Consider the following 25566-nt stretch of genomic DNA (forward strand, 5'->3'; position numbering starts at 1 on the left):
GGAGAAGGGTCTGGGAATGCACAAGCCCATTTACATTAACCCACCATAAGGCCCACCAGCCTTTCTAAGCTATTTCATCTCTTGGGCAGTGTTTAATGGGAATAGCTAACAAAATATCACTCTTCTGTTAGACAAGATACAGAAGAGAAAGACCTTATAATCCAATTAGTTGTACTTGACTGCTGACAAACAAATATTAAGCTTGTAAGAATGTTAGACAGTTTACTTCAAGTCCGTCACCTTGCTACTTTGTGAGCACTGGCTACTGAGAATTTTGGTAAATGTTCAGGGTAAAGCATGGTGAGAAGCAGCAACAGCAACAGAGGGCAGAAATCAGGCTCTTCTGACTGGCAGGAATACCTGGATGTGCACAGGCACAGATACGCTCTCTTCTTCCCAGGGCCACTGCTCACAGCGACCAGGTAGAGCATGTCACTGAATGTCACTGAAACAGACATCTTACAAGCTCCAAACTTGTAGAGGCAGGAAGAAATGACAGAAACTACTTGAGCAGAGATCATCACACTTTCAAATGAAAAAAAAAAAATCTGCTACTACCTAATAGGGAATTAAGGGTAAGAATCTAGAGGAAGTATACCCAGATTTAAAATTCTAGTTCTGGACTGGAGAGAGGATCAGCAGTTAAGATCCAATCAGTTGGCTTGGATCCTCCAAACGACCTGGTTTCAATTCCAAGCACCCACATGGTGGCTTACAACAGTCTATTTACTCCACTTCCAGGGTATCTGATGCCCTCTTCTTACCTCAGCAGGCACAAAGACATGCACATGGCGTAGGCATACATGCAGACAAAACAAAATAGATATGTGCAAAAACAAAAAATTAAAAATAAGTTTAAAATTCTACTTTGGTTTTACAGAAGCAATTCATTAGTTCTGAAGGCTAATGAGACACCATCAGAGCACAAGGAGATTAAGAATACATTGTGTGAACAGGTAAGGGGGAACTCATGAAATATATACAACTCTTCTTTCCCTAAGACAGTCTCACTATGTAGCCCTGGCTGTCCTCAACTCAGAGATCTGCCTGCCTCTGCCTCCAGATTGCTGGGATTAAACAAAGGTGTGTGTGTACCCACCATGCCTGGCTAATTCTACTTTTAAAAAATGGGATACTGTTAGTCAATCACTCCTGCAACTATGCAGTAACTATATCTAGTATGTGTTAAAAAGCACAACAGATAAATATCAGCAAACATAATTTACAAATAAAACAGATTTAAAAGAATTTAAACAAAATTGCAATTTTATTGCACTAAAAATCATTTAGGACTTTCCTTTTTGTTTGGAGAAGGTTGCAATTTTTTACCCCAGGCTAGCCTGAGATTCACTGTGAGCAAGGCAGACGTCAAACTCTATGCATCCTCCTGCCCCAGCGAGCAGAACACCAACTTACCTTAGACAGACCTAAGCATCTGTGTAAACTAGCTTCTACACAGATGTACTCCTGAGCAATTTGACAGGTGCAATGCTAAGACTGGGCTCAACTATGACAGCACCAAAGCCATTTTTCCACTTCATTTGTAGATATGAGGAATCTTTGTGTCTATTAATTGAAGAAGGCAAAGTGATCAAAGATTCCTGTTAAGTCACAGTAAGATAGGCCCTTGCTTTATGTAGTTTTAGTCTTCAGACAGAAAGATACTGCTAGGCCTGTCCCTTAAGGAATGAGCGTTTCTGGCTCCCCTGAAAAGCACTTACTGTAACCAACACTAAGACCTGTGAGCAAATGAGAGGCCAAGACAAAGCCTTCAGCACTGCTGTTGGCCCTCTTCATACACCATGAAGGTAACACACAAAACAGATTGTCATCGCTAAAAGGATCAATCTAGGAAGCACCGAAACCACTTTATGCTTTTATAAACAACTCAATCATGCAAGTAATGTATCTAGTTTATAGGACACAAGAGCAATCTCCTATCTTCATAAATCTTTACCTATCACAAATATAAAATCATACATATTTTTATTATTTCCAAAATTAGTTATGATAGTAACTAAATAATTTAAACAAATGTAATCAGAAAATTGTGCTATGAATATTAAAGTATTATTCTAAATATTATATGGTAATAAAAACCCTATTAGACAATTAAAATATGGGTGTCAGAATAAGTATTACAAACATGACCACTATCCCATGGTGTGCTTGCCCTCTGCCTACAACATAAATTTAGGCTAATTACTGCTATTAGTATGCGCTATTTATTATAATATAAGCTTTTTTTTTTTCCGGAGCTGGGGACTGAACCCAGGGCCTTGCGCTTCCTAGGCAAGCGCTGTACCACTGAGCTAAATCCCCAACCCAGCTATTTTTAAATTAGGAAAACTTTCTTACATATTCAAGGCTGGCTTTGAACTTGCTACCCCCCTTACCTCTTAGAACTGAGTATACAGACATGGCGTCTAATAAGCTTTCCCAATGTCCTGTTACCTACAGAACAAATCACCTCACCTCAAATAACCAATGTAAATCTCAAAAGCAAATTGAAACTGTAATACAGAAACAACTATTTTTTATTCTAAAATTATTTAATTTTATTTTATGTGCATTGGTGTTTTGCCTGCATGTATGTCTCTGTGTATCAGATCTTCTGGAACTGGAGCCACAGAGAGTTGTGGGGTGCTGGGAATTGAACCTGGGTCCTTTAGGAAGACCAGCCAGTGCTCTTAACTGCTGAGCTATTTCTCTCCGGCCTCCAGAAATAATTATTTTAGTCGCTTTGCAAAGTTTAAGCTGTTGTGTCTCTTGTTGAGAGAAGCAAATCCTATACCATGTTTAACTTTGACATTTTCTATCCAAGTTCTCATTAACTTTAACATGAGTGAGATTCTTATATAAAACAGTATAGGTTTTACATCTCTGCTCTTCTGCAGTTTCATGAACTAACCACATCCCTATATGGAATGTCCTACTATATAATGCTTCTACTCACTGACCCCTCCCCGAGACCTTGGAATAGGTCAGCTCATTAATAAAATCCGGCACAGGTAATGCAGAACCAATCACACAAATTAACTATTTTTATACGTTATGTGAACATATGAGGCTTGTTTTGGGCCTTCTCCCCATCTCCCACTGTTTTTCTATTTGTTTTGCTTTTGGTGACAGGGTCTCATGTAGTCAACATAAAGAAGTTAAATACAAAAAAAATGACTACCGTTTCACGGGCAACACTGAGCACATCCCAGAGGTGGAGTCGCTTACCTATGTAGACTCTCTTGCTGTACCTCTGCATCAGGAGCAGCACAAACACATGGAGAGGGATGAGGTTGATGATGAACACATAACCTCCCCACGCAGAGACCTATGGGAAAAGAGAGGCTCAGACACATGCTTCTTCTCTCTCTCACTTCCTAAAGCAAGTATGTCTCATTTGTCACAACAACCTGAACACAAGAGAAAAAAATGCTAGGATTTTTGGCAATTTTCCTAGGGTAGATAGATGTACATAACAGTCATTTTTTTTTTATTGATAAGTAAAATAACATAATCTCATGAATCTAGTAAGCTTTTCTACACTCACTGGAGAACAGCTTAAGTTAATAGGACCATCACATAACTGAACTAGCAGAACAGGCTGCCTGGAAATGAGCATTGACCATAAAATTTTAGAATAAAACATAAGCTTTTATTTTACCTAATTATGATGACCTATTTACCTATTTACCAAAAGATGGGTCTCTGAGCTTAAGAATGAGGAATTCTGACACTGGTCAGACTCAACTAAAGGGGCCCTTTCATCCCCTGGCCACACTGTGGGCTCTGGACAGTGCTGATTAGCTGAAGCTGTAAGACAGATTACAAGTAAGGCTGTGCGCGCACGCGAACACACGCACGCACACACATTTACTGCTTAACCACATGCCCCCGGATATTCCTAACGTTCAAAGGGGCCTGCTTGACTAAGCATAGGTGCAGAACAGTAACCGGGCATTACTACCTCAGAAGACCCCAGAAAATTGACGCACTTATTTACCCTATGAGATTAGTTTCAACAATCAGTTTAAATTATCACGAATTTTCATACAAACAACCACATAGGCTACTGCATTAAAGAGGCAGAAATATAAAAAGCATTATTGAATCCCAACCTTGAGAAACCTATTTAGAACTTAGGAGATAGTTACGGGCTAACAAAGTACACAGGCAATGCCCGGGTAATGACTAAGGAGTTCAGGAATTCTCGAAGTGCAGGCAGATCCATATGCCACGTCGTCTCTGTCCATTACAACGAGGAAAACCCAAAGTCTCAGGTTTGAAAGCAACACTGCTCATCCTCTGCCATGGCCTTTCACCCTGCGCTTCTCTCCTTCTCTGGCCCAGGGGGCAGACATTTTCATCCTTTTAAGGAAGGGGAAGAAAACACAGTGGGGCAGAGGGCTAGCCTCCCCTCCCTTCTGTTTTCTCAGTAACCCCTCCCCCAGCTCTCCACCGACATTCCTTCTTTAGCGCCCTGACTAGTGGCAGACAGATGATGTCTACTTTTACAACTCATGATCATGACTAAACAGTCAATTCCAATAAAGGAAACTAATTGATAGTGAAAAATTTTTAATTATTTGAATGTCAAACAGAAGCTAACTTCATTTAAACATGATACAATGCTCTGTATTTGACAGGTAGTTTCTTGTTCTTTTTTATGCTGTGATCTAATAATATGGGAAAACATATTACTTGTCCATAAAATGAAAAAAAAAATACATTTAAACACAATTCTAGATGCCATTAAGAAGTTAAACTCTTTTAGAAGTTTAATGTTGTTATTGGTTTACTTGCTGATTATAAACACTGCATTTGAGGACTGAGTATCAGCTCTTCTCAACAAGGGAACCAGGGTAGGGACCAAGAGCAAGAGGGGAATGCAAGGGTGGGGCAGGGCAGACAGGAGGAGGGAATTCGAGGAGCACACGAGCAGAGTCCACGTCCATACCGGGCCGGAGCCCCCGCAGGCACAGCTCTTACCATGTAGAAATACGACAAGCAGCAGCACATCGTCCAAAACACAGACCCGGTTTTCACAGACTTCACCTGTAAACAACAAAAGCAAATCCCACTGTAAAATGTAAAAGGCACTGAGGGAGGGCTGAGGCTTGGCTCTCCTGACTGAATGAAACAGACCTTTACAATGCTGGACAAGCTGTATTTTAATAATGGATTCTTGCTTAGTTTTAAGTAAAAAGAACAAATAAGGGAAATTACGTGTTCTCATCGTCGGCCATGAGAAGGTCAGTATGGACAGACTGCAGCCTTAAGTAACTGCGTCAGTTATCTACATGTTCACACAGCTGACCTGCTAGACTTGTGTATTCTTCATCTGAATTCAGGGTCACATACATGAGTCTAAGCTTCTATTCTGAAAAACTTACTGTTACAATAAGAGCGTTTTAAAATAATCAATATTTTAAAATGTATATTGAACTATCTTCCAGAAGAGCCAATTCATAAGTAAATTCTCAGTAAACTGTATTAGAAAGACTATACACAAATAAATCAAAGTTCAACCAATCTGTCTTAAAGTACTCATTTCAAATGAGTTTGTTACCAAAAAAGCAAATCATCAGCATCTTCAAAATAACTGACCCAGACCCAAACACACAGACATGGTCACCTTCAAGATGAATGCCTAAGAGAAGAACAATTCCTAGCACAAAGCCTATATTCAAAAAGGTGTTTCCTGTCTCTCTGTGCGAAGAGGCATGCTCAAGAAGCCTAAATTAATTTCCAGAAAGTCTTTACTTTAACAACAGGTTTTTAATAACACAGTATAGCTAACTCCACGTCATGTCTAGACTTTGGTACAAAGTATGAAAACAAATACAAGAGGAGGAAGCAAGGGAGGGGAGGGGAGGAAAGAAAGCATTTCTAGTTTCTTGCTCTCAGTGAGAATAGTGGGGAAAGTTTATTAAAACAATGACCATTTAAAGCAAGAACTGTTCTATGGCCAGCCCAAGATGATCTACTTGAGGGGTGATCACCAAGACTGCAGGGGAGTGGGGGTGAAATGTCATTGCACACCCTGTAGAGCTAAGACTGAGCAACATGTACCAACGCCCTACTAGGAAGAGCAGCGGCCACCAAGGAGATGGTGAGTGAATGCCCGGAGGAACCAAAGGTGCCTGGAGAGTAATGGGCAAGAAAGCAGAGGACAACCCCAGAATGGCCCTGGAAGGCAATGGTAGCAGCAGAACAAATGGACAGACAGTCACCACGAACTTGGCAGCAGAAAGCACATCAGGTTAGGGGTCTCAGAAGAACAGGGGGTATAGGGCCTGCCAGGGATGTAGCTTGCCAACTATGCCACTAGTACCTGGCCTTTCAGTAACCAGGATCCATTGCAGTGACAGCTTTCTACCTTCATCTGATACCCACTGTGCCACAGGCCACCAGCCTTTATCTGTCACCTGCCTACACTCCAGAGTGTTTTGATTCAAACTGGTCCTGGTCTGCCAAGACACTGAGCTCTGTCATCAATGGGCTGAACAAACCTAGAACTATCAAGAGTCCCGAGCACCTTCCACACCATACTTTCTGGGGTACCGTTCCTATTACCACATACAGTACACAGCTTTCCTTTACCTCATGGCCTGTATATCACAGTTAATATTCCTGTTTATAGAAGTTTCTTTATTTAACTTCCTGTGACTATTTTTTTGCCAGGACAGAGCCAAGATGCCTATAGTCACAATACACTCCATAGACTTGTTTTTTCCCTTTAGAGAGAAGGCTGGCTTAATCCTCCAGGTTCTACTGAAGAACTGCTCAGTTTACATTCCATTTGCTTAAATCCCCTCAGGCTGTAAAGTCAACTGGACTATCAAAGAATGAGAAGTCAAAAGTACTCCTCGATGTTCACACAAACTTTACTAGTCGACTCTGATACATAACTGAGTCCTTTTCCAATGGAGGGGGACAGAGATACAAGGTAAGGATTTCCGTCACGGTACAGTACGAGATCATACCATGCAGCTGGGTGCTGAGCAACTAATGATACAGACTCTGATCGCCAACAGTGAGGGGAGGCGGTGAGAGGTTGGGGAGCGGTGGCTTGGACTTGGGGAAACTACGAGAGGCTTTAGAAGTGGCAGGATTCATACAGAAGTTTACAGATACGATACAGTCAAGTCCATAGTGGATCTAGGAACAGCAACACAGCTGGAGGGAGTGAAGCTTAAAACTAAGTGCCTGTAAAACATACTCAAGAGAAGGTGAGGAGGAGAGTCATCTGCACCATATGCAAGAGGTGAGGTGCTGGAGAGACTGCTCAGTGGTCACTGCTCTTCTAGAGGACCTGCTTCCCAGCACACACGGAAGCTCACAATCACCTTTAACTTCTAGTTCTAGGTGATCTGATAGCGCCTCCTGGCCTTCATAGGCAGGCAGGCAGGCAGGCCATAATAACAGAAGTGGCTTGGCATGGGGAGGGGAAGATGCACGCCACAAAAATGAAGTCAGTGCACACCAGATGGTGTCGCAGATAAACAGCATGCATTAAGTTCTAAGAAAACAAGACCAGAGTAAGAGAATCTACCTGAAAGAGTATCAAGGTTTTGAAGAGGCGGGCCTTGAGGGACTGCAGTAGGCAGTCATCTCCATTGTTTCAAAGGAAGCAGAGAGGCTGTGGTGGGTGAGGGTGAGACAGGAGAGGCTGTGTACCCAAGCTCCTGAGATGCTTGTAAGGCACAAGAAGTAAGAGGTAAGTAAGAGAAGAGCCAGACGTCCTCCGTGGGGTCCTTACTTAGAATGGATGAATGGAGAGGAGGGGCAGTGTTAGAGGAGATCAGCATCTCAGGGCAAGCTACTGAGCCCGAACTGACGGGCGTGCACGCACACACAGACACACAGACACACACACACAGACACACACACAGACACACACACACACACACACACACACACACACACACACACCAGTTTCCTGAGGAGGGTAGGGTCATGGACGGTCTTGTGGAGACGTGGACGTGATGTTGTCATTTGGTCTTTGACAAGCTGGTACCAAGCTTGATGGAATCATGTGACAGGTTCAGCATCCATAGGCACAGCCTCACCTATCAGACCTCTGCTTCACTGGCTGAAAAGTTCACAGGACTAAGCTTGAATAGAGACCTAAGATGGAAGACATCTCAGACCAAAGCAACCACTCCAGTGGCACAGAAGGACAACGGTACAAAAGGTAAGTCACAAGCAGAGAGACATTTTTAAACAGTCATGACATTATGGGTTTATTCATTGAATTCTCAGCTATATGACATTAAATGTGGTTTTGTGTGTGCACAAAGCCCTGGGTTTGAGCCCAGTGCTAGAAATAATATTTTCTTCCACAGCTAAGTGAATTAGAATCTTTTATTAGAGTTAAAAACTGACATGAGACATGTCTGGCTAGAGGGATGTAAGGGCTCAGAGATCATTCACTGAGGAAAAGAGAAAGGAAGGCCCAGAACTAACAATAGCTCAGTGCCAGAGTGCTTGCCAAGCACACATGAGGCCCTAGGTTCAAAACACACACAGACACACACACACACAGACAGACACACACACACACACACACACACAGACACACACACAGACACAGACACACACAGACACAGACACACACAAACACATACACACACAGACACACACACACACACACACACACACACACAGACACACACACACACACACACACACACACACACACACACACACACACACACACACACACACGTCCGCGCCTGCGTGGAAAACTATCAGAAGACTCAGTTGAAATTTTGAAGGTACTCATCACACCACAGACTAATCAACTGTGTGCTAATGCTTGACCAGAAACTCCACCCAAATCCTTGGCCGACATATTTATTCAGACAGCAGTGATCTTTAGGAAGCTAAATTAGAAAGATTAGAAATAAAAATAACAGTAGATATGTCGCTCTAAAACAGGTTCAGGTTTAGGAATCCAGCATAGCTGAGAATAGTGAACAAAGTTTAGCCCCAACTACACGGCTTCCTCACCAAGAGTAGGGAGTGTGCACAGACAGAAGGACCAGCCAGCAGACACACGACTAGAATCAACAGAGGACTAGAATCAACAGAGGTGCTGGACTTGGAGAACACAGACTTCAGTCAGCTCCAATAAACGACCTTTAATCCCAGCCCTTGAGAGGCAGAGGCTATAGATCTTTGTGAGTTCAAGGCCAGCCAGGTCTAAAGAGTGAGATCTGGAACAGCCAGCTCTACAGAGAAACTCTGTCTGAAAAACCAAATAAAGCTTTGGGTTTTGTTTTGTTACAATAAAGAGCTTCATATGTATTTTTTTTTACTCATATAATAAAAAAAACTAGAAGCAATTAGAAATTTGAAGAGTACAAGCATAAATGAACAAGAAAACTTATCAATAAAAAACACCCATTCCAGGGCTGGAGAGATGGCTCAGCGGTTAAGAGCACTGACTGCTTGCTCCTCCAGAGGTCCTGAGTTCAATTCCCAGCAACCACATGGTGGCTCACAATCATCTGTAATGGGATCCAATGCCCTCTTCTGGTGTCTGAAGACAGCTACAGTGTGCTCACATACATAAAATAAATCTTTTTTTAAAAAAAAAATCACAACTTTTCAAATTTTATGGTGAACAATCCACAGAGCCAGGAACCCGAATAAGCTGACAAGTATAATAAATAAAAAAAACAAATTAGACAATGGTCAAAGGACTGAAAGATAAAAAAAAAAAAAAAAAAAAAATTCTTTAGAGGATGAGAAAGAAAAAAAAAAAAAACATGGGAAAAAAAAAACATGGGAAAATGCTTATTAACTACCAGTGATCAAAAAGAGCATCAGCCCTAAGAAACTATCATTAAATCCTGAAGGCAGGCTGCGCGGTGTGGTAGTATAGGCCGTGATCCCAGCACTTGGGAGGCAGTGGCAGAAGAATAAGAAGTCCAAGGTCAACCTCAGTCATATAGCAAATTTAAGGCCAGCCTGAGCTACCTGAGATCCATCACAACAGAGCAAAGCAACCAACTGTAAATATGTGTGTATATGCATATGTATATACACACAGTACACAATTATATCTAGATTTTTAGACTAGTGACACATATACATATATGAAATGGAATAAGAGAAAAACAATGGAGCCACGCTGCTAAGATGTACTGCAGTTATCTTAACAGCTCGAGGCAGACTGTACTAACTGCAAGATGCACAGGAACCACTATACACAAGATTTTTAAAAAACTAAACAACTAAAATGAAAAATAGACACAAGTAGATAGAAAGATGCCATATACAAATACAAATCAAATCACAGAAAAAGAGATGTCAGTGTGAATCAAATTCTAATGAAAAGGCAGACTTGGTTAGGACAGATGAGCAAGACACAACTGCAGTCTTTAGAGAGAACTGTTTGAATTTAAAGCTTCTCCAGGGCCCAGTAATCTTTTGCTGAATGACAAGAAATCAATATAATTGGGGGAGGGAATTAGCCCAGAAGCTAGATAAACTTTAGCCAGACTAACCAACTCAAAAGGGAGGATACAAAACATCAAAACCAGAAATGAGACATCATACAGACTATACAGGAATTAATTTATGCCAACAAATCAGACAACTGAGGTGAAATAGAAATGGCTCAGAATGGACACACAACCCTAATTACTCAAGAGAAAAATCAGATCAGACAATGACATTAAAAAACTGATGTAGCTCAGGTCTGGAGAGATGGCTCAGCAGTTAAGAGCACTGACTGCTCTTCCAGAGGTCCTGAGTTCAAATCTCTGCAAACCACATGGTGGCTCACAACCATCTGAAATGGGATCTGATGCCCTCTTCTGGTGTGTTTAAGACAGCCACAGTGTACTCATATATACATAAAAAAAAATAAATCTAAAAAAAAAAAAAAAACAAAAAGCAAAAAACCCAACAATAACAAAAAACCCAAAAATCAAACTGATTCAATAATTAAAAATCTTCCAAGGTCCAGTGGTGAATTCAATGTTACATAAGAGACAATGGCAATTTCATGGACACTTTTTCAGAACATAAAGGAGACAACACTCCCTAGATCATTTGTGAAGCCTTCTGCAAACCTGATATCCCAAACCAGACAAAAACAATCCAAGAAAACCAGCCAGTCTTCATCACCAATGTAGATATAAAACTAACAAAATGTACATAATATAAACACGACAATATGTATAAGGTTGTGCACTTTTAACAAATATTTATCTCAAGACACAAACTATTTTAACATCTGAAAAAAAAAACCCAAAACCAAAAAATAACAACAACAACAACAACAACAACAACAACAACAAAAAGCCCTAATCCAGGAATCTCTTTCTGGGGTAATTCTGAACCTCGGGGAACATTCAGCAATGTCTGGAGACATGTTTGGTTGTCATAATGTCATAACAGGAAGACCTACAGAGTGTATAAAGGTATATTAATTATCAAATTTAACACATGACACAGCAAAATTGATCCAACCAAAATATTGATGGTGCAGAGGATAAGAAAACACAACTATAAGAAAGGTCAAAGCAATGTGATTAGCTTTAGCAAGAGACAGAAAACACAGTGTATCCACCATTAACTGCCACACTGAAAACCAAGGAAGATTTCTTAACCATAATCAAGCACAGTGACCCTCAGCTACAATCCCATCGCACAGGTACTTCTCTGTGCTTCCACTTAAGTCAGAGCAAGTGGAAGCTTGCTTTTGATTTTCCTTGCGTCTTATATTCAACACTGTACTTAGATTCTAGTCAGTACAAACCAGGAAGGAAAAGAGTAGGTCTACACATTGGAGAGCAAAAGGCAAAGCACCACCCTTTGAGCTGCCTGGGGAGAGAGCAGATAAAATGACCTTGGTATGTTTAAAATCTTAGGAAATCTTTAGCAAATAAAAGGAAAGTAATGCTTAAGTTTATTACAGAGACATGGCCAATACATAAGAATTTCCACCACACAGACCTTATGTACTATGACATAAGTAGCTAGCAAGCCAATGGGGGAAGCACAGGCCCTAGACCCCTGGAGTAGAACAGACTGAGCAATAAGCCCATCAGTGTCCATCCGTTAGATCAGAACAAGGCCACGATAACCTCTCCCATCACTCCCTTTCTATTAGCAAATTCAACAGAGGAGGAAAGCAAAAGGAATGCAGACTGGTGAGGATGAGAGAAAGTTGACGTTTTAGAAGATGACATGACTGTCTAAGGAGCAAAGTTCAAGGAATCAAAACTACTGAAGCCACTAAGTGAACAGACACACAACAGGATACAAATAGCAATTAACACTTAATATCCTTTTAACACAGTACATATATTAGTTCATAAAAATAAATTTAAGAAATATGTATAGAATGCATATACAGAAAACCAACAAACTATGGTGAAAGAAATCAAAAGATTATAATATAAAAACATTCCATGTTTGTGTTAGGAATGCTCAATATAACCAAATGTTTTTGGTTAAAAACAACAACAACAACAACAAAAATGAATTCAAAAGTCTGTATAGAAAGGCAAAAGACTCAGTATTAGTAAAGAAAACCACAGGGTCGATACTATCTGGATTTTAAGATTTACAAATTCAAGACAGCCAAAAAGGATCATTAACTATAAATCATATAAATATAAATCAGAAGGTAGGAGGCCAGAGAGATGGCTCAGTGGCCAGGAGCACACCCTGCTCTTGCTGAGGCAGCCCTGGCTTCAGCTCCTTAGGACCCCTGGAGGCTCACAACCACTTGCGGACCTGGGGTCTTCCAGCCTCGTATGCCCTTTTATGCCTGTGGTGCACACAGACATGTAGACAAAGACAGACAGACAGACGCACAAACCAAGTAACTTAAAAATTTTAAATTAAGCTAGAAAATTTCTAGAATACAAAGTAAAATTTAGTTACAACCTAGACACACAGAAAGACAAGTCCCATGCAAGCGTGAGCTGGCCTCTTCCATGATGTCCAGTCAGTTAGAACCCAAGTGAGTCCGTTCTCACCTTTACATGGAGTTCATGCAAACTCAGGTAAAAGGCAGATTACTGCTGTGTGAAGAGAGAGGATGAGAAGCTAATGACTGAAGAGGGATACAAAAGCCAATTCTAAGCGGACCAAGGACCACAATCCAAGACCTAAAACTGAAAATGCTAGAGAAAAAAAAATAGAAAATTTCCAACAGCTCAGGAAATAACAAAGAGATGGCATTGAATTATGATTGACTGGTTCAAAATTGTGGTTTCTGCATTGTTGAAATCTGCCATGGTAGTGGAATACAACTTTTCCCAAAAATTCGAGACAGGGTTTTACTATGTAGTTAGTCCTGGATAGTCTGGAACTTGATATATAAACCACATCTTTGCTAGTGACTTATTACTTGATATTTATTTTTAAATTTACCTTATAAAATGGAAAATAATCCTCTCATTCAAATTCAAAATGGGTCATAAACATAATGAACTTGGCTCAGGAATGCCACCAAATACTCACAGAATGGCAGCACAAGACATTTTGCAGAGGGGCACTGAGCCTGTAAGAAGCTGACCGTGGACAAATGAGAGCAGTTGTCCGTCCATGTCAGTCCTCTCACGACTCCCTGAAACTGCCAAGAACTCCACACCAACCAGTCAACAGTTGTTCAGCATTTGAAGCAAAAAAAACCAGCCTGTGAACCCACTGAAAATCCAAACATTCATCACTTTGAACTATCAACAATACAACTATACAACAATAAACCTATTCTTTGTCAGATCGCTATATCTTCAGCTCAGCCATTGGACCAGAGGCTTCAGAGCACTCCTCAAAGACACCAGAAACCAGTTGCAAATACATGTGGTTGGGGATGGTTTAATCTACCAAAGCCTTCTGAACCCTGGCAAAACCATTACATCTGAGAAGTGTGCTCAGGAAATGAAGGAGGTGCAAGAAAGCCCAATGCCTATGGCTGGCACTGGCCAAAAGAAAGGGCCAATGATTTCCAAGACAACGCCTCACTCCCCACTGCACAATTAACGCTTTAAAGCTGAACAAACTGAGCTACATTACTGCTTCACACACCATAGTCACCTGACCTATTTCTCCCATGAGCAGTTTCTCCAGCATCTCCAGAACTTTCTACAGGAAGATACTTCTAAACCAGAAATCTGCAGAGAACACTTCCCAGCAGTTTGCTAAATCTCAAAGCATGGATGTTTACACTAAAGGAACTTATACTATACAAGCACTTTTATTGGTACAAGGTGCTGACTGTGTAATTTTCTTTTTCTTTTTGTCAATAAAGGGATGTTTGAGCCTAATTATAATAATTTAAAATTCAAGGTCCATGGGGGCTGGAGAGATGGCTCAGAGGTTAAAAGCACTGTCTGCTCTCCCAGGTCCTGAGTTCAAAGCCAGCAACCACATGATGGCTCACAACCATCTGTAATGGGATCTGGTGTCCTCTTCTGGCCTGCAAGCATACATGCAGGCAGAATGCTGTACACATAATAAATCTTTAAGAAAAAAAAAAAAAAAACCTCAAGGTTCATAATCACAATTCCTTTTGTAGCAGCCTAACAAAAAGCACTATATAGGACAAGAAATAATTATCAAACAGAAGAAAAATCCCTCGGATTGGGAGAAAAATCTCTGCCAGTACTTTATCTAGCAGGGGCCTGATATTCAGGATATATGAGTTCAAAAGAGTCAATACCAACAGGAAAAATATCTGATCAACAAATGAGCAAATGGACAGTTCTCAAAACAAGTACAAATGGCCAATAAAAACATGAAAAAAAATGTTCAGTATGTTTAGCCAAAGTGCAAATCAAAATTGCAATGCAATTCCATCTCACCCAGTCAGAATGGCTACTATTATGATTAGATAGCAGTGCCAGGAGGACACAGGCTAAGGTCACGCAAAAGCCATGGGTGGAACTGCACCACAGCTCTGCAGTGACAATCACGGAAAGATCTCCTGGCTCCTGGCCACCCTTCATTTCACTATGGAGATCCTGTAACCAAATCTGTGGTGCTGGAATGTGAACAGAAGCACAGCAGGACGGGTGAGCTCAAAGGTAAAGCCATGCAGCACAGAGAATTTACTTCTGACAAGAATGCTAAGATCATTCTGTTAGAAGTTAAGAGGGTTGTTTCTGAAGGGGCCCAAATACCATAACTAATTATGATTATGAATAAGAAACCAAGCTAGAGAACCCATACTTCCCAATTTCAAAATGTACTACAAAGTTCTGGTGGGTCAAACAGTGGGGTGCTAGCTGGCAGAAGGACAAACGCACAGCTCTAGGTAACCTTGGCATGTGTGATCAAATGACTCTGACAAGGTATCAAGACCAATCAAAGGGGGAAAATAGAAATCAGCATGTGACCAAAGAGTACACATGGAGGAACCCATGGAGGGGAGGCCCTTGGTTCTGTGGAGGCTCAGTGCCCCAGCGTAGGGAGATGTTAGACCTGTGAAGTGGAAGTGGGTGAGTAGGTAGGTTAAGGAGCACCCTCATAGAGGCAAGGGGAGGGAGAATGACATGGGGGTGTTGCAGAGGGGAAACTGGGAAGGGGGATAACATTTGAAATGTGAATAAAAATAAAATAACAAAAAAAAAAAAGAAAAAAAAAAATCAGCATGTGAATTAATACATTTGGACCTTTAAGTATCATTTATAAAATAATAAATGGAACAACTTCAATATAAAACTTAAAACAACTATGAAATTCTTAAAAGAAGACATAGGGTAAGATCTCACAGTGATGTGTTTTACAGTGATTTCCTGGAAAATAGGAACAAAAGACAATATTGACAATTGAACATTAATTTTTGTATATCAAAAAATGGTCATGGGATAAAAAGGCAGTCCATAAAATGGGAGAACCAAATAGAAATTGTTAATCCATTGAGGGATTAGTTGCATGTATACTTAGAGAACTAATAAAACTCAACTCAAATTTGAGAAAAGGACTCTAAGAGGCATTTCTACAAAAAATTATCCAATTAGCTATGAAACACACAAAGTGCTTCCCACTCATCACTGAAGAAATGCAAACCAGAACCAGTTACACTGCCTTACAGCCATCAGCATCATTACTAGCACCAGAAAAATTAAGCCAGGCATAAAGGTACACACACAGAACCCCAGCCATCTGGGAGGTACACACACAGAACCCCAGCCATCTGGGAGGTACACACACAGAACCCCAGCCATCTGGGAGGTACACACACAGAACCCCAGCCATCTGGGAGGTACACACACAGAACCCCAGCCATCTGGGAGGTACACACAGAACCCCAGCCATCTGGGAGGTACACACAGAACCCATCCATCTGGGAGGTACACACAGAACCCCAGCCATCTGGGAGGTACACACAGAACCCAGCCATCTGGGAGGCACACACAGAACCCCAGCCATCTGGGAGGTACACACAGAACCCATCCATCTGGGAGGTACACACACAGAACCCAGCCATCTGGGAGGTACACACAGAACCCCAGCCATCTGGGAGGTACACACAGAACCCATCCATCTGGGAGGTACACACAGAACCCAGCCATCTGGGAGGTACACACACAGAACCCCAGCCATCTGGGAGGTACACACAGAACCCCAGCCATCTGGGAGGTACACACAGAACCCCAGCCATCTGGGAGGTACACACAGAACCCCAGCCATCTGGGAGGTACACACACAGAACCCCAGCCATCTGGGAGGTACACACAGAACCCAGCCATCTGGGAGGCACACACAGAACCCCAGCCATCTGGGAGGTACACACAGAACCCCATCCATCTGGGAGGTACACACACAGAACCCCATCCATCTGGGAGGTACACACAGAACCCATCCATCTGGGAGGTACACACAGAACCCCAGCCATCTGGGAGGTACACACAGAACCCCAGCCATCTGGGAGGTACACACAGAACCCATCCATCTGGGAGGTACACACAGAACCCCATCCATCTGGGAGGTACACACAGAACCCCATCCATCTGGGAGGTACACACAGAACCCCAGCCATCTGGGAGGTACACACACAGAACCCAGCCATCTGGGAGGTACACACAGAACCCCAGCCATCTGGGAGGTACACACAGAACCCATCCATCTGGGAGGTACACACACAGAACCCAGCCATCTGGGAGGTACACACAGAACCCCAGCCATCTGGGAGGCACACACAGAGCCCCAGCCATCTGGGAGGTACACACACAGAACCCCAGCAATCTGGGAGATACACACAGAACCCATCCAACTGGGAGGCACACACACAGAACCCAGCCATCTGGGAGGTACACACAGAACCCCAGCCATCTGGGAGGTACACACAGAACCCCAGCCATCTGGGAGGTACACACAGAACCCCAGCCATCTGGGAGGTACACACAGAACCCCAGCCATCTGGGAGGCTACAGCTGGAATAGTGAGGATTTGAGGTGAGCCTAGATACAGAGTAAGAAACGGTCATAAAAGAACAAGTGCTGGTGAACATACAGAATCATTAAACATCTGCTTACTACTGACTGAAACTGGAAATGGCAGTTATGGAAAATATCAGTGGTCCATAAAAGACTAAAATTTTTTAACTGTTATACAAGTGTATACTACGAGTTTCTACCTAGTCAACTAGCCAAAGTCAATGAGTAGAATGATTGCATTTTATAAGGCATGAGTTGATGTGGATGGTCACAAAACATAAGTATATACAACATTTCTAAACGGTGACATTTGCTAAGTGTTAGATTCCTGTGTATTTTATCATAAGAAAAAAAGGCTGAAAGAAAAAATATAAAATAGATACATGTGTAACAATTATGCTAAACACAAAACCCAAGACAGTAAGTGTCCTATGTAGTAGGATTTCATTTTGTGAGGTATCAGGCTAGGTAAGTCAATAAATAAAACTAGTCCGATGGCTCAGTGAGATGTCTCAGTGTTAAAAAAAAGCTTGCCTTGCAAGCCAAGTTTGATCTTTAGAACCCCTGCAAAGAAGAGAGAACCATTTCCGCAAACTTGTCCTTTGGCCTCTACATGTATGCCCTAGCATACATGAGCCTCCAGACAGCATCATACAAGAGCAGCAAGAAATGAAACTTTACAATGCAGGTGCATGGTTTCCACAGAACACAGAAGAGGAGGTATTAACAAGGGCAGGGCTGAGCTCAAAGCACAATCTTTAGAATGAAATCTTCTGTCTGTAATAGCGATGCCAGCTGCATAAAACTGAATGCAGCAAGGATAAGTGTACACTTCAAATATTAAAAGGTAGTTGAGATTTCAGTTAGGACATTACTTCTTCAATAGTTCACACCCACCAGTTAGAAGAAAAAGGAGGATAAAAAAGTACACAGAAGCCAGGAATAGCACGTAACTATGATTCTAGCCCGCGGAAGGCAGAGGCACAGCAGGAGTGTAGGGCCAGTCTCATACAGATCTGTGTGCAACTCTATTGGTAACAGATGCATGTCTGACCTAAATCCTTAGGGCGGAAGGTCCTCAGCGTTAAAAGCAGCTAACATTTAGTGGTACTTACCCATAAGTAGTAAGTGAACTGAAGTGCGAAAATCGCAATGCCTTCGTTATCAAAGGATCCCGCTACCGACCGAGATATGTACCCGGGTACAATAGCAATGAAGCAGGCAGCTAAGAGCCCTGCTCCCTGGTTCCAAAGTTCTCTAGTTAGCAGGAACGTAGATATAGATGTAAGGCCGCTAAAAGTTGGTGCAAGGAACACACACACATCTCTGATGTGAACTGTTATGTTCAATGTATTTAAAATCCAATGAATAAGGCCAGCTGTTATCATCAATCCTGGGTAAACCTAGAGAGAGGGGAAAAGCGAATTTAGTTACATGAAAAAAAAAAGTTCCTGGAAAAAAAGTACTTCTTCCATTTGTATCTGTAGTTAAGATTGAAAGACCTCTCCCTTTCACATGACACAGAATAAAACCTTTCTGAACTAGATCCAAAGAGCAAACTCATATGGAATATACACTTACAAGAGAACACAGAGACTAGAAAACAAGAGTAATTAAGAATATGCAGTAATCCTTATCTATTAATTACCCCTCTCAGTTCTCAATGCTGTCTTATTAGTCATTTATTCTTCAGGAGTGGCATTTTTTAACACTCTAGTCTAGTTCTTATTGTGAATACATATAAAAAAGAGAAATGATGAATAAAAGTCTCCCCTACTTTTCAATCTGAGATCCTGAAAGTAAATACCCCTAGCTAAGAAGGCCTATTTATTTGGGAACAACAACAACAAAGACTAAGAGAGAGGCTGAAAGCACCATGTTTCAGGTATTAATGATGGGAGGGAAGGTTACTATCCTGGCACACCCACCCTGATACCAAAATAAAAGCAGCAGACATGAGAAGATTCAGTACTGGGGACATTCACTCTGAAGTATACCTCAGTTAGCAAAATGCCTGTCTGAATCTGCATTTGCAACCGCACCCCAAAGGCTCTTCTTTTTCCCAAGACCAGAGGCCTGAAGTCATGTGACACACTCATTCCTGGCTGCCCTACCTCAATCTGTGTCTCACACCCTCCCAGCCCTCCGCTCTAACCCACTCACTCGTGTTTTCTCCCTAACATTTATTACACTTACTAGCATTGAACACACTTTATAAAATCTTAATTTAATTGCTCAACTTCACAAGAATACACGCTCCAGAAGAATAAGAATGTAATTCTCAGCATCAGGGACAATACAGGGGTAGAGTGTGTGCTCAATGGCCAGTGAGTGCAACAACAGGACCTAGGCTGCGAGGAGAAGAGCAGCACAGAAAGTCGTTATAATTCTCAGAAAATCCCATCCCGTTTCACAGCCAACACTACGTCCTATTGTAGGATTCCGCCAGCAGTACATAGACTTGAAAGTGCTTCTCAGTATAAGTCCACTTACCCATAATATGGCAGATGGAACTTCAACATACAAAGTACTACTGGATGAAAAGACTAAAACCAAAGACTCCCGACAGCAAAGGTGTATTCACACTTGGAGCTGGAGAGATGGTTCATTTGGTTAAGAGTGCGTGCTGCTCTCACAGAGAGGACTCAGGTTCAGTTCCCAGCACCTACAACATTAGTTTACCCCTATCTACAACTCCAGCTCCTGTGGTTCCAACTTATCTTCTGACCTCTACAGGCCCTAGGCATGCACAAACACAAATGCATGTCTACATAAATTTAGGATTGAATGTATATGTATTCACGCTCTAAGGGAAAAAAGAGTACTCTCCAGATGTAAACAAACAAGGGAGTTCAAATTAAGCAGGCATTCATATTCCTAGAATCCACAAGGAAGAAAGCAAAAGAGTCCACGAAAGCAGACGTACCTTGGAGCCAGAGGTTCAGGGGTTTAACTTGGCCCAGGGGTCAGGGAAACAGCCTAGTTCCCAGCAAAGTCAGATTCTATTTATGAAACTAAACTGGACAATTTCTTCTCATTGATCAGGGAAATAAGGAAGGAACTCTGCCATCCTAAGTAGGAACAAAGACCCACGGAAGGAAGATTGTTCTGAAACTACAGCACCTCAGAATGGTGCTGCACAGACAGCTCAGACGAAGGCCCTGCATCTTCAAGCTGCACACACAGCATGGGCTATCGGCACGTTCTTGTAGGCCAGTGCTGCGAGGGGGGGACCGGCATGGTGGGCGGAGGCAGTTGGACACCTGGAGTTTGCTCATCAATCTAGCCCAATTAGAGAGCTCCAGGCCAGTGAGGGACTCTGCTCAAACAACAACAAACCCGAGGAGGACAGCACCCTGGGGACATGTACAGCAGACTTCTCATCTCCAAATGTACATGTGCCCCTAGATGTGAATACATGTGCACACACACATGCACCACTCTTTCTAAACACAGAAGGAAGGAGCATGGAGTAAATTAGAAGGCATTTTAGGTTACAATCAAGAATCGAAAACTAAAAGGTTGGAAGTTACACATATTTCCTAACTACAATCCATTTGAAAAATTTAAAAAAGCACTATAAACCCCTCTTTGTTTACAGGCTAAATGCAGTTCTAGGCAGGCCTGGTGGCTCACACCCAGTGTCCCATCATTCGGGAGGCTGAGGCAGAAGGGTTAGTGCTGAATACAAGGTTAGCATGGGCTACAGAGTAAGCATAAAAGAAAACAAAAGCCCACAGCAGAAGGAAATCCTAACAGATTAATGTGGAAGGAAGGATGATGAAAACACTACCCCAGACCCAGGAAGTGCTGCTGGCAGCATGGCAGTGACTGTGACCCACAGAAAGCCAGCCTACAGTGAACAGAGAGGCTCAATATCACTAGCGATAGCACAGGCAGTTGGGAAGGAAACATAAAAATAAACTCAACAAATTAGGAAAAAGGAAACGAATCTGAATTAACGATAGAAGAGAGCAGATGTTTATGAGGAGTGATCAAAGGGTACAAACTTCCCCGAGAGCTGCCATGCCCCCCCTCTATGAGTTCTCCTTACACACTGAACCCTAAGAACCCCCATGTCATCCTTCTGGATCCAGAGCCCTCTACACTACCCATTAAGGTTCAATTATCTACATCTATTTAGAGGCTTGAGGCTACAATCATTTAATTATTTTGATTTTTCAAAACTTTTATTTCCTTCCCCCAAAAGCTTTAAACTCAATTGCTCTGCAACAAAGTGAAAAAACACAGCCTGGACTTGAGGTAGTTTGTGTCGGCAGATTCTTAATCCAGTCTCTGACTTTGAACAGAAAAAGGCGGCAATGTGAGATATCCCACAAGGAAACTGCCAAAAACAGAGCTGAGCTATTGGGTAATTAGCCATGGCAGATGTATTTTGTGAACTACTCCCAGATTTCAAAGACACCCCCACCCCCCCGCAGTTGAGGGTTAGTCAGTTTACAGAGGAACGGGTACTTACGGTGCCACCCACGATTCTTCCTAGTGGGTACCATGCTCTTTCATCAAACCAATTTAAGAACTCATAGAACCCATGAGATGCAAGATGATGAGTTGATCTGTAGTTAAACCTGGACAAAAGAGGAGAGGAGATGTTATAAGACGGTTAACACGTGCCTGTCTGTATATTCAGTACATGGCTACACGTGTCTCACTCCAAAGAACGAACCGTGAGGCCCCTGTGAGCTATTACTACTGTGATTATCAATGATAAAAGCACCAGTTTTCAAGGTTTAAGGAAAACTGTGATTATCCATTAAACCATAAGCAGGTTATTTTAGCAGACAAAAGTGAAGGGCAAATTACAAGGTAACAAAGTATGAAAAAGTCAAGAAACCAAGAGACACCCTGAGTTCTTACACTCACCATACAGAATCATTAAGTGACACAAGGGACTGGAGGGCAGAGCAGGCTTCAAACATAAGCCCAAAATGCCACTGATAAAGCATAATTCATTCATTCATTCGTTCGTTCATTCATTCATTCAATTGATCAAATAGAATAACAAAATAACAAAATCAGATATGCTTTTTGGTGTAACTACTCAATGCTGTAAAGTGATGGAATAATAAATTTTCTGAGAAGGGGATTTTTTTTTAAAAGACTTATTTATTTATTATATATGAGTGCACTGTAGCTGTCCTCAGACACACCAGAAGAGGGCATCAGATCCCATTACAGATGGTTGTGAGCCACCATGTGGTTGCTGGGAATTGAACTCAGGACCTCTGGAAGAGCAGTCAGTGCTCTAACCGCTGAGCCATCTCCCCAGCCCGAGAAGGGGATTTTTAAGATCAAAAGTTAAGACTGTCCTTGGTGCAACCCAGGACTCTCCACACCACAGAATTATCTTTAAAACCAAGCCCCAGACCCCTAAATCACTGATAAACCGAGAAAGCACATAGTGCTACAGAGCTCTGGATGCACTTAAAAACGACAGTCAGGCAAGGAAGGCCCCATCCTAGAAAAGGAAAAAGACAGCCCCAACCTCGTGACGATATTGAATGAAAGAGGCAGTGTCATAGCAAGAAGCAAGGCTTAAAAGAGTTCAATGGAGTTTCCTGAGTGACAGAACAACAACAACATCTTCCTCAGGTGATGATCACAGCACTAAACAGTCTCTCCAAAGTGATATCCTTTTAGCTGTAACTTCTGAAGGAAAGCTAGGCATTAAGGGTCTACTGAACACTTGGACAATGGTTGAAACCGTCAACAGCAATGGCGTGCAAGTGCTGGGTCTTAGCCGAGTGTCAGCATCTAATGCTGGCAGTATCTCAGGTGTACACGCTCACTGCGTCAGTCTGTATTTGAAGACACCTTCTCCTGTCTTGAAGCACTGTTCTTTTGTCAGTTCTCTAAATCAACTCTCCTCCTGTGGCTTCTTTTTTCATTCTGCCAGTGGTATTTTAAGTTACAGTATTTGTCAGAGGTGGGCCGGTGCTTGCCAAAAGAGAACAACCTGCAGGTGTCCCTCTCTTCCACCATGTGGAGCCCAGAGATTGAAACCAGGTCACCTCTGCAGCAAGAGTCCTGACCCTCTGAGCCATCTTCTTCCCAAGCCAATGGTATTTTTTAAATACTTAGTTTCTTCTTATGTGCATGTGCGTTTATGTGCATCAGGTACACACAGCTGCACATGGAGGCCACAGTGGGTCAGATCTGCAGGAGTTGGAACTACAAGCAGTTGTAAGCCACCTGATGTGGTTGCTGAGAACTGAACCCAGATCTCCTACAAGAGCAATATCCATTCTTAACTACTGGGCTTTCTCTCCCCCCCCCCCCAACCATGGTATTTTTTAAACACAAACTCTTTACATGAACCCAAATGTATTTTTTTTTTCTTTTGCCAAGAAAAGACAAAGTACAAGGGCAAGAGCAAGGGGGAAGTTAGAGAAATAATGCTCTGCTATGGCACGATCATAAAGATAGTGCTTATTTTATTCTTCATGATTAACAGTGTAAGGTTGCCCAGCAAAATCCTTAGTGAGTCCAGAACTGATCATCACCACTGCTTCGCATTGGTATCCGAGAGACTGTTTTACTAGTAGTTTTTGGCCTGCCTTAGAATTTTCAAATTACTTTTTCTGTCTGGTTTTCTGACAGAGGGTCTTACTATGTATCTGACTGACCTGAGACTCCCTATGTAGCAGACTCCTCCTGCCTCAGAGTCTTCATGTTAATTTTAAAGCAAGTTTGTCAGCTCTACCCAAGATAACCTGCAAATTCCACTTAATCTCCAAACACTTTGGGAAGAATTAACATTTTAGAACTAGGATATCGAGAATATGGCTGATACCCATTTATCCAGGTCTTCCTGAACGTTGCTCCACAAATCATACCATTTTACCTTACAAATGTTGAACACATTTGCTGAGACTTAATCTCTTCTCTAATGCTCTCTTTACATCTAAAACATCTGACACGTTCACAATAATCTGTTGGTATTTTCACAATGACTCTTAACTAAAAACCCTACATATGCTTGCTAACACTTACAATATCACTAGATTCTACATTTTAAATATGGAAAATAATGGCTATTCTGGCATTAAACACCGAGAGTATCTCAGGGACTCTGAAAGGCCTAAGAGCACTGCCAATAAGAGCTCATGGCTTCCATCTTGTTCTTTCTCGTCAGCACCCCTGGAACTGCCAATCTTTTCAATCACAGAAAGCAAAAACAAAAAAACTTACAGGTGAATACCACTTTTAGTCAAAGTAAAATATTTAACAAAACCCCCATTAAGTTCCAAAATGAAGGAAAAACTACTGGGTTTCTAATATTACAAACAGTATTTTTTTTTTTCAATAAAACCATCATGAACTCAAAAAACAAGAGAAACAGTATTCATTAATTAAGATACTAAAGTTTCTTTAGAGTCTAAGAAAATTCTGGCTCCTGGGCAAGGGACTACATACTAAATGTCTGCCTCCCTCATGGTTATATTAAACAGGAAGTGTCACAATCTAAATTTACAACTTACTACGAATGTGCTGCAGATTGGGGTGTTACTGCTAGTCTAGTTATTTTCTCTCCTGTAAACTCTCAGTTGCAGCACTGTAAGTCCAACCCAAAGCAAACAGAAGCGTCATTTAGATTAACCCTAGGCTATTCTTTTCCTAGTATCATAAATTAAAATGGAATGTATTTACCAATCACCTTCTTTTGAGCATTTTTAGCATGGCCTTTCTCACCATGCACCTTGTCACACACACATCGTATTCTCTCGTCCGGTCACTCAGCTGAGATTTCTAACTGTCCTAAGAGCTTCTCTGACGATACTGCCTCCCTCCACCCAGCCTGATTTAATGTGTGCTTTCAAAACTACAGGTTCACCTCATCGTGTGCATGTGGTTTGTGTGAGCGTGTGCGCATGAACACTCGAGAGAGTGCCAGGGTGTATCCTGGGAGGACTTCCTGCTTCTGCCACTTCACACACAAGGGCTAAGTAATGCCAGCACAGCTGACTCCTCTGGGCACCCTAGCATTGGACAACAGTCTAAGTTTTGTGCCTTACCCTAAACAATCTGCTGGGGAAGGGATTGTCTCAAGCATGCCAGGCAAATGCTCTACCACTGAGCTATGATCCCACCCGTTGTTTTAGCATTATATGGTATATGTAAAATATGAGCCAGAAAA

General features: G+C 41.9%; 1 protein-coding gene across 1 annotated transcript in view; it reads right to left on the minus strand.

Annotated features, from left to right (window-relative positions):
• The window catches only part of Stt3b (STT3 oligosaccharyltransferase complex catalytic subunit B), a 67123-nt gene that overhangs the window by 18883 nt on the left and 22674 nt on the right, over positions 1 to 25566 (minus strand). The window contains exons 2-5 of the mRNA XM_032911029.1: positions 21889 to 21997; positions 18524 to 18811; positions 4987 to 5052; positions 3229 to 3328 (exon numbers count right to left, since the gene is read on the minus strand). Coding sequence (XP_032766920.1) covers positions 3229 to 3328; positions 4987 to 5052; positions 18524 to 18811; positions 21889 to 21997 — 563 coding nt within the window. The remainder of the gene's footprint in view (positions 1 to 3228; positions 3329 to 4986; positions 5053 to 18523; positions 18812 to 21888; positions 21998 to 25566) is intronic.

The sequence above is a fragment of the Rattus rattus genome, chromosome 8 (genome assembly GCF_011064425.1).
Source record: "Rattus rattus isolate New Zealand chromosome 8, Rrattus_CSIRO_v1, whole genome shotgun sequence".
In the NCBI taxonomy this organism is placed as follows: Eukaryota; Metazoa; Chordata; class Mammalia; order Rodentia; family Muridae; genus Rattus; species Rattus rattus.